The sequence below is a fragment of the Sarcophilus harrisii genome, chromosome 2 (assembly GCF_902635505.1).
Source record: "Sarcophilus harrisii chromosome 2, mSarHar1.11, whole genome shotgun sequence".
NCBI classification, from domain to species: Eukaryota; Metazoa; Chordata; class Mammalia; order Dasyuromorphia; family Dasyuridae; genus Sarcophilus; species Sarcophilus harrisii.
Genome location: NC_045427.1, coordinates 209,463,916 through 209,476,886, shown reverse-complemented (window position 1 = coordinate 209,476,886; position 12,971 = coordinate 209,463,916). Strand labels below are relative to the sequence as shown.

General features: G+C 37.3%; 1 protein-coding gene and 1 long non-coding RNA gene across 3 annotated transcripts; one reads left to right on the top strand and one right to left on the bottom strand.

The window, feature by feature from the left end:
- Positions 1-1,317: 1,317 nt before the first annotated feature.
- LOC111718814 lies at positions 1,318-2,478 on the bottom strand. The gene is made up of 2 exons (XR_002769246.2): positions 1,889-2,478; positions 1,318-1,703 (listed from the first exon to the last, which is right to left on the bottom strand). It is a non-coding gene; the product is annotated as an uncharacterized LOC111718814 (long non-coding RNA).
- A 91-nt stretch (positions 2,479-2,569) lies between these two features.
- On the top strand, positions 2,570-12,342 carry RRM2 (ribonucleotide reductase regulatory subunit M2). 2 transcript variants are annotated; one of them, XM_012540723.2, is made up of 10 exons: positions 2,570-2,805; positions 3,134-3,208; positions 3,555-3,707; positions 4,356-4,472; positions 5,064-5,197; positions 7,316-7,410; positions 7,962-8,095; positions 11,211-11,315; positions 11,417-11,530; positions 11,625-12,342. In XM_012540723.2, exons 1-10 carry the CDS (start codon positions 2,674-2,676, stop codon positions 11,775-11,777), a joined length of 1,212 nt encoding a protein of 403 aa, XP_012396177.1. In that variant the 5' UTR covers positions 2,570-2,673; the 3' UTR covers positions 11,778-12,342. The 2 variants fall into 2 exon arrangements, with proteins under 2 accessions (XP_012396177.1, XP_012396178.1); XM_012540724.2 differs by having other exon boundaries at positions 2,571-2,781.
- Positions 12,343-12,971: the final 629 nt, after the last annotated feature.

The window sequence follows — 12,971 nt, the reverse complement described above, 5'->3', positions numbered from 1 at the left end:
ACATTGGCTAAGATGACAGGAAAAAATAATGATGAATGTTGGAGGGGATGCGAGAAAACTGGGACATTGATATATCGTTGGTAGAGTTGTGAACGAAGCCAACCATTCTGGAGAGCAATCTGGAATTATGCCCCAAAAGTTAGCAAACTGTGCATACCCTTTGACCCAGCAGTGCTACTACTGGGCTTATATCCCAAAGAGATACTAAAGAAGGGAAAGGGACCTGTTTGTGCCAAAATGTTTGTGGCAGCCCTGTTTGTAGCGGCTAGAAGCTGGAAAATGAATGGATGTCCCTCAATTGGAGAATGGTTGGGTAAACTGTGGTACATGAATGTTATGGAATATTATTGTTCTGTAAGAAATGACCAGCAGTTTGAATACAGAGAGGTTTGGAAAAACTTACATGAACTGATGCTGAATGAAATGAGCAGGACCAGGAGATCAGTATACACTTCAACAACAATACTGTATGAGGATGTATTCTGGATATTTTCAGTGGATATTTTCAACAAAGAGAAGATCTAATTCAGTTCCAATTGATCAATGATGGACAGTATCAGCTACATCCAGAGAAAGAAGAAATGAATGTAGACCACTTGCATTTTTGTTTTCCTTTCCAGGTTATTTTTACCTTCTGAATCCAACTCTTCTTGTGCAACAAGAGAATTGTATGGTTCTGCACACATATATTGTATCTAGGATATACTACAACCTATTTAACATGTACAGGACTGCTTGCCATCTAGGGGAGGGGGTGGAGGGAGGAAAAGGAAAAGCTGGAACAGAAGGGAGTGCAAGGGATGATATTGTAAAAAAATTACCCATGCATATGTTCTGTCAATAAAAAGTTATAAAAAAAAAAAAAAAAAAAGATGTTATCTAAGGAGTTTTTTCTAAAGGATATTTCTAGACCAAGGGTTGAAAATTTAAACAATTTTAAGAATGTTTGACTACATGAGGCCTTTAAATTAAATTAGATTTTATACACATATGTGTGTATGGAGTTTCTCTTTGACTTCTATTTTCTTTATCTCCTGCCTGGATTTTTTTAGTTTGCAAGATGAAAATGTCCTAACTACTCTATGAATCATAAAAACCACACCCACAAAAAAAAAACCAAGGTATGTCCTTCCTTCCTTGCCTACCACACCCTTTGTCCTCAGTAGGGCAAAGAAATTACAAATTGAAATCTGTTTTGTACAGCTTCTTGAATTGGAACTCTATATTAAATACATTAACAATAACAAATTAGCAATCCTCGGGAATTATTTTCAGGAGTTTTTTTTCTGGGTTCGAATAATGCAATTAGCATAATTATTTTTGTTTGTTTTATTATGAATGGAGATTGAAGTGTACAGTTCAGGAAGTAGCACTGTTAGTCTGACAAATACTAATAGATATTCAATTTCCAAACTGCACCTACTGATTTATTTCAGAGAAACATAGGAGTACTAGTAAAGGCGTGGAATGGAAGAAAAGAAGTCATTCCTTTCCAATTCTCAATCTATTATTCTAAGAAGAAAAAGTAGAACTCCAATATAGTCACTCTAGATTTCCAAGATATTTGATTTTATGACTGTACCGGATTCGATGCTATCTCAAGGTCACTGTGCCACATAAAGTTGATTGTAAAATAATTACAAAATCCCTCGGCACAGTTTACTGGCATTTCCAGAAGTTCTATTGTGAAATCTTTCGCCATTCTGGTGAGATATAAGGGAAAAAAAGATTAGTAAAGAGGATTGGGGGGAGGGGAGATCGGGGGTCGCGCGAATTAGGAGGATTTAGAACCTGGCGGGAATTCACAGACTCCTTAACCTCAGCCTCCTTCCACTTCACCAGTTCCCGAGACCCAGAAAACACGATTATGCTCGAAAAAAGGGGGTACCTTGTTCCGGGCCCACGCAGAAAGTGAGGCTGCAAAGTGAGGTTTCTAACTTCGGACTTCATTCTAATTCATTAGTGTCTCAGAAAGCTATTTCCTAACTGATGGCCGCGCTGCAATCCACGGAAAATTCCCCAATCGGAAACGGAAGTTTCCCCAGACCCAGGCCGAGGCTACTTGTAGAATTATACTGTATTTTTGGAGAGAAAACAAAAAACACTCATTTTTCGTTCTTTTTTCCTCCCGTCCTCATTTACCGGGAATCTTAAGATAGTTTGGGCTTTTGCTGCCAAGAACGGGCGTGAAAGGGGACACGGGTCGCTGATTTCCGCCCCGCAAAAGGCAGCGGTTTTCTGGGTCAGGGCCCTTTGCAGTCCGGCAGTTCTGAGACACGATTAAATGCCCCGGCATCTCTGACTCACACGGGTGCCCGGATCTCCAGGCGAAGTCCGTCCCGGCAGTTTTAGGGCCCGGGAAAGCGCGCGCGCCCCCGCCCCGAGATTCTCTCGAATCTCCCGCGCGACCCTTCCAACCAATGGCAACGGGAGGAGTGATTTGACCCCAAAACCACGGCCAATGAGAGGGCGGCGAATGGGTTCGCCCTCCATCGTTGATTGGTCTGTAAGGGAATATGGCGCCAACTTCGAATAGGATATAAGGCCGAACCGAGAAGCGCGCCGGTCGCTTTGAATGCTTTACCTCTGTCCTGTCTAGGAGCGTCGTCCCACCTGCTCCGGACCCACTTGCTTTCTGCTGCTTGTTCGCACTTCACCTCTCCAGCTGCCGCCATGCTGTCCTCCCGCTCTCCGCTCTCCACGGTCCCCGACCAGCAGCAGCAGCAGCAGCTTCGTCTTTCGCCTCTCAAGGCGCTCAAGCTTACAGACAAGGAGAACACGGTCCGTGGGGGGTCGGAGAACACGGTCCGTGGGGGGTTGTTTGTTTGTTTGTTTGTTTGTTTGTTTGTTTGCTGTGTGTGCGCGCGCGCGCGCGGTGTAAGCTTCTGGAAAAGCCCGAAACTCCCGACTTTGTCCATCTCCATTTTTCCGCCTGGCACCCGGGTGCTCGGTGATCACTGGACGCTGCGTGCGCCCGGCAGAGCGCGCCGGCGTGTGTGCCTGTGTGCGCGGACCGCCGAGATAAGGCAGGCGTGCCGGGGGGAGCCGGTGCTGGGCTGGGCAGCCCCGCGGTGGGGGCAGGGCGGGCCCCCACCCTCGGCCTCACGCGCGCCTGCGCTCGCTTCTTTTCCAGCCCCCCTCCACGAACAGCACCCGCATTCTGGCCACTAAGACGGCGAGAAAGATTTTCCAGGAGCCCTCAGAGCCGGTGAGTTGCCCTTGGCGGCGGGGAAGGGGAGTCCAGGCCGGGAGGGGCAGCTCTGTCTGGAAATGGGGGCGGGGGGAAGCTGAAACCGAAGCCGGCGGAATTCGGTCTTGGCGCCAAATGCCTCTTTGTCTCCGAGCAGCTGTTCGCCGATTACCCAATCGGTGCTCCCCTCTGGGCCCACCCCCTTCCTTTCCCCGCCCCTTTTCTCCTTCCTCTCCTTTTCCCGCCTTGTCGCCCCCCTTCTCCCATTCACATTCATCTTTTCCTTCTCCCCTTCCCATAGAAGGCTTCCTTCTCATGGAACGTTTTTGGGGTTTGTTGATTTTTTTTGACCCTTTTTGTGTAGGTAAAAGCCCCCAGTGAGCCTGCTCCCTCCAGCAGTGAAGATGAACCGCTCCTAAGGGAGAATCCCAGGCGCTTTGTCATCTTCCCCATTGAGTACCAGGACATTTGGCACATGTATAAGAAAGCAGAAGCTTCCTTCTGGACAGCTGAGGAGGTGAGGCGTCCTCTTGACCGGATTACTTGGGAAATGCCTTTGAAACCTCGATTTACATTCCCATCACCTTTTATTGGAAAAAGGAACCTTTCCCACCTCATTTTGGGTGGTGGAGAATTGCATTCTTTTTGTTCCATTAAAACTATTGAGATTCTTCCCTCTTAAGTGCTGTAGATTTCTTTAGGCCAGGCATGGTCTTATTTACACTTTTGCCCATGTAACTGAAAACCTGGTGTTGACACAGTAAAGGGCTAGAATTGAACCAGAAAGACTGGGATTTCAGACCTGCCTCTAAAAAACTGTCTGCAACAAGTCCTGTAAGAACCCATCAGTCCGTTCTATATAGAAGACCAGGGAAATGCTCGGATTTTTGGAGGGAGTTTCCTTACTGACAGGCCCCTAGATTGACGAAATTGCAAATCTGGACTTGCTCCCTGTCTTCTATTATAATGTTCTGTCTTAGGGATTGAAGATACAAATATTAAATTTTGGTTTAGTCTGGTCCTTAGTTTGCCAACCAGTGGGAGATTAGGCTTATTCTCATGTGAATGGGAGTAGGTATTACAATTGATGGGTGCATCATCTTATACATTTCTCTAAGGAAAGCTTAAATTACTTTTGTACTGAAACTAAACTTTTAATCTTCAGGTGGATCTCTCTAAGGACATTCAGCACTGGGAAGCACTGAAGCCTGAGGAAAAATACTTTATTTCTCACGTGTTAGCTTTCTTTGCAGCAAGTGATGGCATAGTAAATGAAAATTTGGTAAGTTTATGAGAATTATCTAATCTCTCTCTTTTTTTTTTTTTTTTTTTTTTACATGACCAAAACGTTATTTTGCTGTACAAAAAGAATCAGACTCTGAAATATTGTACAATTAGCTTGTGAAGGAAATCAAAAATGCAGGTGGGCATAAATATAGGGAGTGGGAATTCAATGTAATGGTTTTTAGTCATCTCCCAGAGTTCTTTCTCTGGGCGTAGCTGGTTCAGTTCATTACTGCTCCATTAGAAATGATTTGGTTGATCTCGTTGAGAAGCATCTAATCTCTTAGAGTAAAAAAAAATTGCCATAGAAGAAAGGCCTTTTCACCTTTCAGCTTATTGTCCTAATGTCTTTAATAAAATGGAAAGTAGTGTGAAATTAGGTAGTGTCTCTACTCAAAAAAATTTTTCATATAGTCTGTAAGCATTTTTGTCAGCTGGTTTAGGTATGTTTTAGGCTTTTACCCTGACTTAAAAACCCTAGAGTTTCATTATTAATTGATCCCTAATTAGCCAAGAAATCAAACTTTCAAGTTAGTATCTGGAGAGCTGCATCTTACTTGGTGTTTTAATTTTGATGTTTGTCCACTAGGTGGAGCGGTTTAGCCAAGAAGTACAGATAACTGAAGCCCGTTGTTTCTATGGCTTCCAAATTGCTATGGAAAACATACATTCTGAAATGTATAGTCTACTTATTGACACTTATATTAAGGACTCCAAAGAAAGGTTGGTATTGCTAGCTTTATATTTGTATTTGATTTTCTTTTAGGACTTGATAATATTAGCTGTATATAAATTACTGGTTGGATTTGAGAAATTCATTTAATATTAAATGAATGTCTATAAATCCATAATATATGTAAGATTTCATAATTGCTTCCAGATTATGAGAGATTGAACAAAAATCCAATTATTATGTATTTGCTTTTGTTAGATTTCTGTTTAAAAATAGCTAATAGGTATAACATAGCTAATGGCAAAACAGAGGTGAAGTTTCTTGACTACAGATTCAATCATTTCTTTAAAAAAAAATAGGAATATTACATTTAGGACTAGGTACTGTAAGGGAGATAATGAATAGTATGTGATTTCTGTCCTCAAGGGGTTTATAATCATTAGGGAAGATCAGGTATATATATACTGACTTAAAATTGTACAGTAAAGTGCTCGTAGGAACTAAAAAATAAAAGTTACTTCTGATGAGCAAGCAGAGAAGTTCATATTAAGCTGAGTTTTAAAGGTAGAGTATGTGGATGTAAAAGAAAAATAAAGGCAATAAAATGTGCTTAGATCTTGCCAAAAGAGTACAAAAACCTTAGGGACTTGGGTGGGGGGAGTAAATTGAATGAGGCCTAGGCAAGATAAGAGAAGGCTAGTAAGGTAGCAGTTCAAGTTATCTCTGTTTTTTTGGTTGGCAAGCTGTTTACAATCTGGAAGGTAGGTACTATTCTCATAAAAACTTATTTTATTGGGGTAAACAGCTAATAAAGGGGAAAGGTGTCTTTGTAGTTCGATATTCTGTTTCATGTGAAAGTCTGAACTAAGGTGGTAGAGTGGAGAATGGAAAGGAACAATTGAGAAGAAGGTTACAAAGGAAGAAAAAGACAGATCTAGTTTTAAAGCTGAAGTGTTATTTGGGAGCCTGAGTGAATGGCATTCTCTCTTTATAAAAATAAGGAAATTACTGGACCTCAGTTGGAGTAGATGAGCTACAATAAAGTTTAACCAGGGTTGGATATTGGTTTTCTCTCTATCAGTTTCCCACAACCTAGTAGTGGATAGGGCACTGGTCCAGATTTAAGTTCAAATATTGCTGTGTGTATTTCAATGTATATATGTTCACATACTGCTGTGTAATCCTGGACATATTTAATCTCTTCCATTTTCTTCATCTGTAAAATGATGGGTTTGAACTATGATAGGCTCTAAAAGTCCCTTCCACCTCTAAATATCCTATGATGTATGTGCAAAATATTGTATAAATACCAGAATAAGTTAAAGCTTTTCACTGTTAAAATTCTAAGGAACCAGAAATACACAGGGCAAGAATAAACTTTGTTATTTCTAAGTTATGATTTTAGATATGTGTCTTGTATTTATTGCTAGTTTGAAAATTCTGTACAAGATACAATTTGTGATTAAATTGCTTTCCAGAGAGCTAAGAAGCAAGGACCTATGAAAGCTTTGAAGTTTTAATGTTCTGCTCTTAAAATGTGAATTGGCTTTTTAAATAAGATATAAAATAGACTTTGGTAAGAAGAGGTTCACACAACCCCCCTTGTATTTGTGCTGGGGCTCTTCTAAACTCTCAGATCAGCTCATACTGCTTTTCATTAGGGCTAAGACTAGACCTGGAATTCCATTTGTGAAGATAAGCTTATCAATTCAGATTAAGAGAGTTGCCTGGAGCCTATTAAGTAACTTTACTTAGGGTCATGTAGGCAGGCCTTGTGCCTCAAGTAGATAGCTCATCACCCACTATAATATACTTTTCTCTTGTCTCTCAATTATAGTTGGAGACAACTAGACTGGAATCAGGAAGGCTAGAATTCAAATCCATCTTCAGAGACTAGCTATATGACTGTATAGGCAAGTCACTTAACCTCTGTTTATATCAGTTTCCTTCTATATAATAGGTACTATTATGACAAGCTGCTAAGCATTTTATAAATATTAGAGGATTGTTGGAAGGACAAAATAAAGTATTTGTGAGCCTTTGCAAGCTTTAAAGATTATAAATGCTGCATATTAAGGTTCTACATTATCATTTCTGAGATTGATATCATTTGTTATCCTTCATTGAAGGATAAGTGACTGGTTCCTAATGTTATGCAAATTTCCTAGGGAATTTCTCTTCAATGCCATTGAAACACTACCTTGTGTTAAAAAGAAAGCTGACTGGGCCTTGAGATGGATTGGGGACAAAGAAGCAACATATGGTAAATATATTTGGGGAACTCGCTAAGTATAATATATTGCTAAGATAATAACAGGAATTACATCAAAGCAAACTTTTTCTTTAAACAATACTCTTACTCAATATTTGTCATAATTCTAATACCTTCTTACAAGTAAAATATTAAAGACACAAAATGATTTAGCAGGTCATACTGAACAACATTTTGAACTAGCATTTCTTAACTATCAAGCACAGTGCCCATTTTACTATGCAAAGTCATGTTAGTGGTTTGTCTCCAGAGATGAAACAGCCATTGTTGTAGCAGGTGTCTTATCCTTTGGAGGCTAGACTTCCCATTCTTAGCTGCATGAAAATATGACATGTTTATAGCTATGGGAAATGAAAGGAGGCCTCTGTTAGTTATCACTCTAGGTTTACAAGAAAGCTTTTATTGATACTAATTTTAAAGTGCTAGTTTATGTTGAATGGTTATCTTGACAAGGTAGTGCTTCCTATTTAAATGACATAGAGATTTCTTGTGATTCTTAAAATCTTGCATAAAATGAACAAATGGGTCTTTTTGGTCAACAGGTGAACGTGTTGTAGCTTTTGCAGCTGTTGAAGGAATCTTCTTTTCTGGTTCTTTTGCATCCATATTCTGGCTCAAGAAACGAGGTTTAATGCCTGGATTAACTTTTTCTAATGAACTAATTAGTAGAGATGAGGTAAATATATGAACAAATTGTGGGCGTTACAACATGTATCTCTATAATTGTTTTGGAGTTAACCAAATGAAAATTATTCATGTAACTTATTTTGGAAGGGTCATAGAGTTAGAGCTTCAAGGAACTGTCCACTCCAACTCCGCTCATTCTGTAAGGCTAACAGATTGTGGCTTGCTCAAGATCATATAAGTAGAAAGCATTAGATGTGGAATTTGAAGGCAGATTCTCGAATTTCTATAGTCAATTCTTTTTCTACTACACCACTGTCTCCCTTCAGAAATATTTTGATTCCTTTACTCTGTGTGAGTGAATGTTAATGTAATATATAAGTTCAGACTTTTTAAAATAACTACCCAATCTGGTGGATCATAGAATCTATACAGAAACATTCATTGTTCTATACTGACACTAATAGTATAATATATATTGTTGGTGGGAAAAGAGAAAAGGTTAGGTGTTTTATTGGTTGTTACATTATAAAGCAGACATCATTATTAAAGGTTAGAAGCCATTGGCCTGAATAATGCAGCTGCTTAAATTCATATTAGTTATAATGCACAATAAAAAATGCTGTACACATAATAGGCATTTAAACTTAATTCCTAATATTCTATAAATTCCTGATATTCAGTGTCTTTGAAATTTTTAAAGAGCCTTTGATTGGTTCTGGTGTCTCTAGTGAGTGCATTTAGGTTGATTTGATAGTGGTAGGATGCTTGAATTGAATGATAGAATATGAAATAAGATTATATGTTTTGAGTAGTTTTTCTATGGCAACCTAACTGAGCTAAGTCCATGAGAAATTGATTCTCTATATAAACTTTGAGTAAGGTCAAGGTGTGTTTTGAAACAGCTCTTAAAATTGGATAGTTCAGACAGTCATGGATAGAGCTCTGGAACTGATAGGTTTTCATCTTGATTAGTATGTAAGAAATGTGGCAAACCTTACTCTCCTTAAAAGTGCAATCTTCATAATTGGTAATTAAGTGAAGCATTAAGTCATGAAGCCTTTTAGATCTAGACTTTGAAGATCAATTTAAGCTTCTTAGTGATAGTTGTTCACCTACTATGGGCAGTTAAAATAACATTTCTGGAATTGATATTTATTAATAACCACAGAATATTTCTTATCATTGGAGGATCTGTAATAAGATAGATACCATGTTATTACTGGGAAAATCAAATTTCTCAATGTCCCTAGACAACCACAAAAACTAGGAGAATTACAGTTCTGCAATAGTAGAGGGAGTTTTCTGTACTAATAAATTTGGGTCCAAAATAAAAAGTGATAGCGCATGTACATGTACATGCACACACTATTCCTCTATTTTATTCCAAGTATAAGACTCTTCCCCCTTCATTTTATAGTCATCAATTTAATGTTTTAGTGAAAGCAACAATTTGAAATCAGAGGGCCTGGGCCCATCCCAAATCTGCCACAAAAATTATCTTCAGCAAATTACAATCATTTTCCTCTTAAACTAGAGGCAACAGGTAAAAGTGGAAAAACTTGTAACTTAGGACCTCAAATAAATTATTTCACCCCTCTGCCTCAGTCCCCTAATAGAAAACAAGTACCTATTTTGTGCACATAGAAGTGCACAAAGGATGTTATTTATTATTATTAAGGAGCTTACAGTCTAAGAGAGAATTGGCTTATTATGTTCTCTAAACCTTTTAAATTTATGACATGATTCTATAAACCTGTGACCTGTAATTTTTATTATTCTGAAATTATGGTATTTTAAGATCTGCATCTCCATAGCTGAAAGACCAAAAAGTGAGATTCTATTTCCAGAAAAAAATTGAGGTCATCACAATTTCCTAAATGCAGGTTTTTCTTCAGTTCTTGATTTAGTTTATTATCTTTAAACCTTTGTCCAGGATATGTGCTTATTATGCTCTAACCCTATAGCCTGTCTATTCAAATATATGTCATTAGGTGACAATCATTCTTTATACACATAAACTGAAAATCAGTTTTAAACTACTGTTTTTAATTTGTGTTCCCCTTAACTGCTAATGCTCTGTTTGAAAAGATGAAGTATTTGTTGATTGAGGTAATTTCTAGTTTTCTTTAGGCTTTATAAAAATGTTATTTACACTGGTTAAATCTTAGGAAATGATAATTTCCTTTATCCATTTCCTTTCTCTGTTTAAAGTTTAAAAGTTCAAAGTCAATTTAAACTTATTTTGATTACAAATTGTATACTAATTTGATATTGATTTTTTTTTAAATTTTTAATCCAAATAGTAAATTGGAAAAAGAAAAGGCAATTTAAAATTAGTAGCTAGTTCTTTTCTATAAAGAAAAATTTCATTGTTAGTGAAAGAATAAATTTGAATGTGGACATGTCCAGTGAGTGTTTGCTAATTTTCCTAAAGTAAATATAGGTTTGATGGTCCTATCATGTCTTGGTATCTTGATCCTGAGCCAACTTTCACCATTCTCTTGCACTATTGTTTTATAGTGACTTTTAATAAAGTTGTACCGAATTATGGGTACATAAGCAGTTATTTCCATGGAGATTTTTTTAGGGGCATCCTGAGTATTGTAATTAGTTGACCAAATAGTCCATGAAATCAATTCCATCAACTCCTTTGTCTCTCCAAAAGGAATACTTTTAATAAATTGCAATTCCCTATCTTAATTCACTTAAAGTGAGACTAATTCATTTCTCCCTATGGTATGTCTAACTGCTCAGTAAACTAGAAGTCCACGTAAGGGTGTCTACCTTATTTAATATTTATTATTTATAAATTTATAATTATATATTTATTTTTTGTTTATAGTTGATATTTATACATACCCTAAAAGCTGGTTCTTGGCAACCTCTGCTCTATTTTTCCATTTTACTATAGCTTTTGCAAAAGTGGAAGGGGGATCATGGGGATATTGAGTCAAATTATCAGAAAGTAGACAGTCTGCCACAAGATCTGTACTCAACTTTTCCAGTGTAGTTTTTCTAAAACATTTACTATACTGACATTATCAGAGAATCCACACAGGCAAGTCCAAACTTTGGAGAGATAGCAAAATAGGTTTTAAGTATTTGACAGAACATTTATTGACTTGATGATTATTTTATGAATATCTCTTTAAATATTCTTTTAGGGTTTACACTGTGATTTTGCTTGCTTAATGTTCAAACACCTGGTACATAAGCCTTCAGAAGAAAGAGTAAAAGAAATTATCATCAATGCTGTTAGGATAGAACAGGTAGGTAATCTAACCATTTTCTCACTTTTCTTTCAAAATGTAAATCATTTTTAGGTTATAACTTTTTAAAACAATATGTATTTTTTCTTTTTTCTTTATAGGAGTTCTTGACTGAAGCTTTGCCTGTAAAATTGATTGGAATGAATTGCACTTTAATGAAACAGTATATTGAATTTGTAGCAGACAGACTCATGTTGGAACTAGGTTTTAGCAAGGTAAGATATTTTAAATAGTTTTTGTTGTAGTGTTAAATATGGTATACAAAAAAGGTTGGTTTAAATTCGTATTGATTTGAACTTTGTCTTTCAGATTTTTAGGGCAGAAAATCCATTTGATTTTATGGAGAATATCTCATTGGAAGGAAAAACTAACTTCTTTGAGAAGAGAGTAGGAGAATACCAGAGAATGGGAGTGATGTCAAGTTCAACTGGGAATTCTTTTACCTTGGATGCAGACTTCTAGATGAATTGAAAACATGCTATTAGCTGGTTTTTTCCCCCCACCAGGAAAATCAGTTGCTTTTAATGCTACACAGTGAAATGACTGTACTAAGAAAAATAGCCATTATTGGCCTTTGAGACTGTTGTGTAGCTACCTCGGAAATTAACATTTTCAGGGTGTGGTGTGGTGGTTCTTGACACAAGCTACTCAGATTTTTGTAAAAGATCTGAAGATGAAAATGAAAGTATTAATGCTTTTGCAAGAAGACTGATCTTAGATGGTTTTCTGTAGCTCAAATGTCTTAGCCATTTTGGCCTTTAGAATGGGGAGATCCTTTAAGCTAGTTTAATGCAACAGATAAAACCCTTGGTTTCTAGGCAGATACATCCATAGTTGGAAAAATGGCAGCCTCACTGCTTGCTACAAAGCAGGTTTTAAAAGTTTACTTTATTATTTTTTAAATAGTTTGTACATAAAGCTGGCACTTTACATAAAAATTAAAAAATTGTACTATTGAAAGGTGAAAATCTGAGTTACTAGATTGTCATTGTTTCATGCTACTTCTACATAAAGGATTGTGATTTTACTTGTGCTGTTCTCCATAATGCAAGATTGTAGCCTCTCTATGGGAGTCACTCTGGCTATAGAAATCATTGCCCTATGGTCAATGAAATGAAGGACCTTTCAGAACTTATCCAGGTTCTTGGGAAATAGATGATTATTTGTATGTCTTCCTAACTTTGTAGCATTATGCTACAATTCTGCTACTATATTAGGCATCTGAAGAGGACTTTATTAGAGGATGTCACTCCTAATAGGAGAAAAATAGAAGGAGATCTGTAATTTTGTTGGTGAAAATAAGGAAATTCTCTCCTGGAAACTGATGCATGTCCTGACACTTTCTCTTTATTTTAATGTTAGAATTGCCTAGTTAGTTATCAATTATGTAAGATGCAGAAAAGTCAGTTTTAGACTAAAGAGGTGTTGTGTAACTAAGATTTCAGGAAGCTAAAATCTTGTAGCTAAATTGGACCAGTTATACACACTAAGAATTTCAGTAGTATTAAATTTGTGGGGATGAAAAAATTAGGGTCTTTGTAACATTTTTAAATGTATTTAATGCACAGGACTGAATAGTAGATGACTGCTCTTCTAAGTGTTTTCCAGGGAATGAGAAGGATAAGTGTTATATAAGGAATGATTAAGAGATGGTAT

Excerpts from the sequence above, each read along its gene's own strand:
- RRM2 (XM_012540723.2), top strand. The coding sequence starts at position 2,674 with ATGCTGTCCTCCCGCTCTCCGCTCTCCACGGTCCCCGACCAGCAGCAG. Across the intron at positions 3,209-3,554 it reads TCCAGGAGCCCTCAGAGCCG|GTAAAAGCCCCCAGTGAGCC; the intron begins GTGAGTTGCCCT and ends CTTTTTGTGTAG. Across the intron at positions 8,096-11,210 it reads AACTAATTAGTAGAGATGAG|GGTTTACACTGTGATTTTGC; the intron begins GTAAATATATGA and ends ATATTCTTTTAG.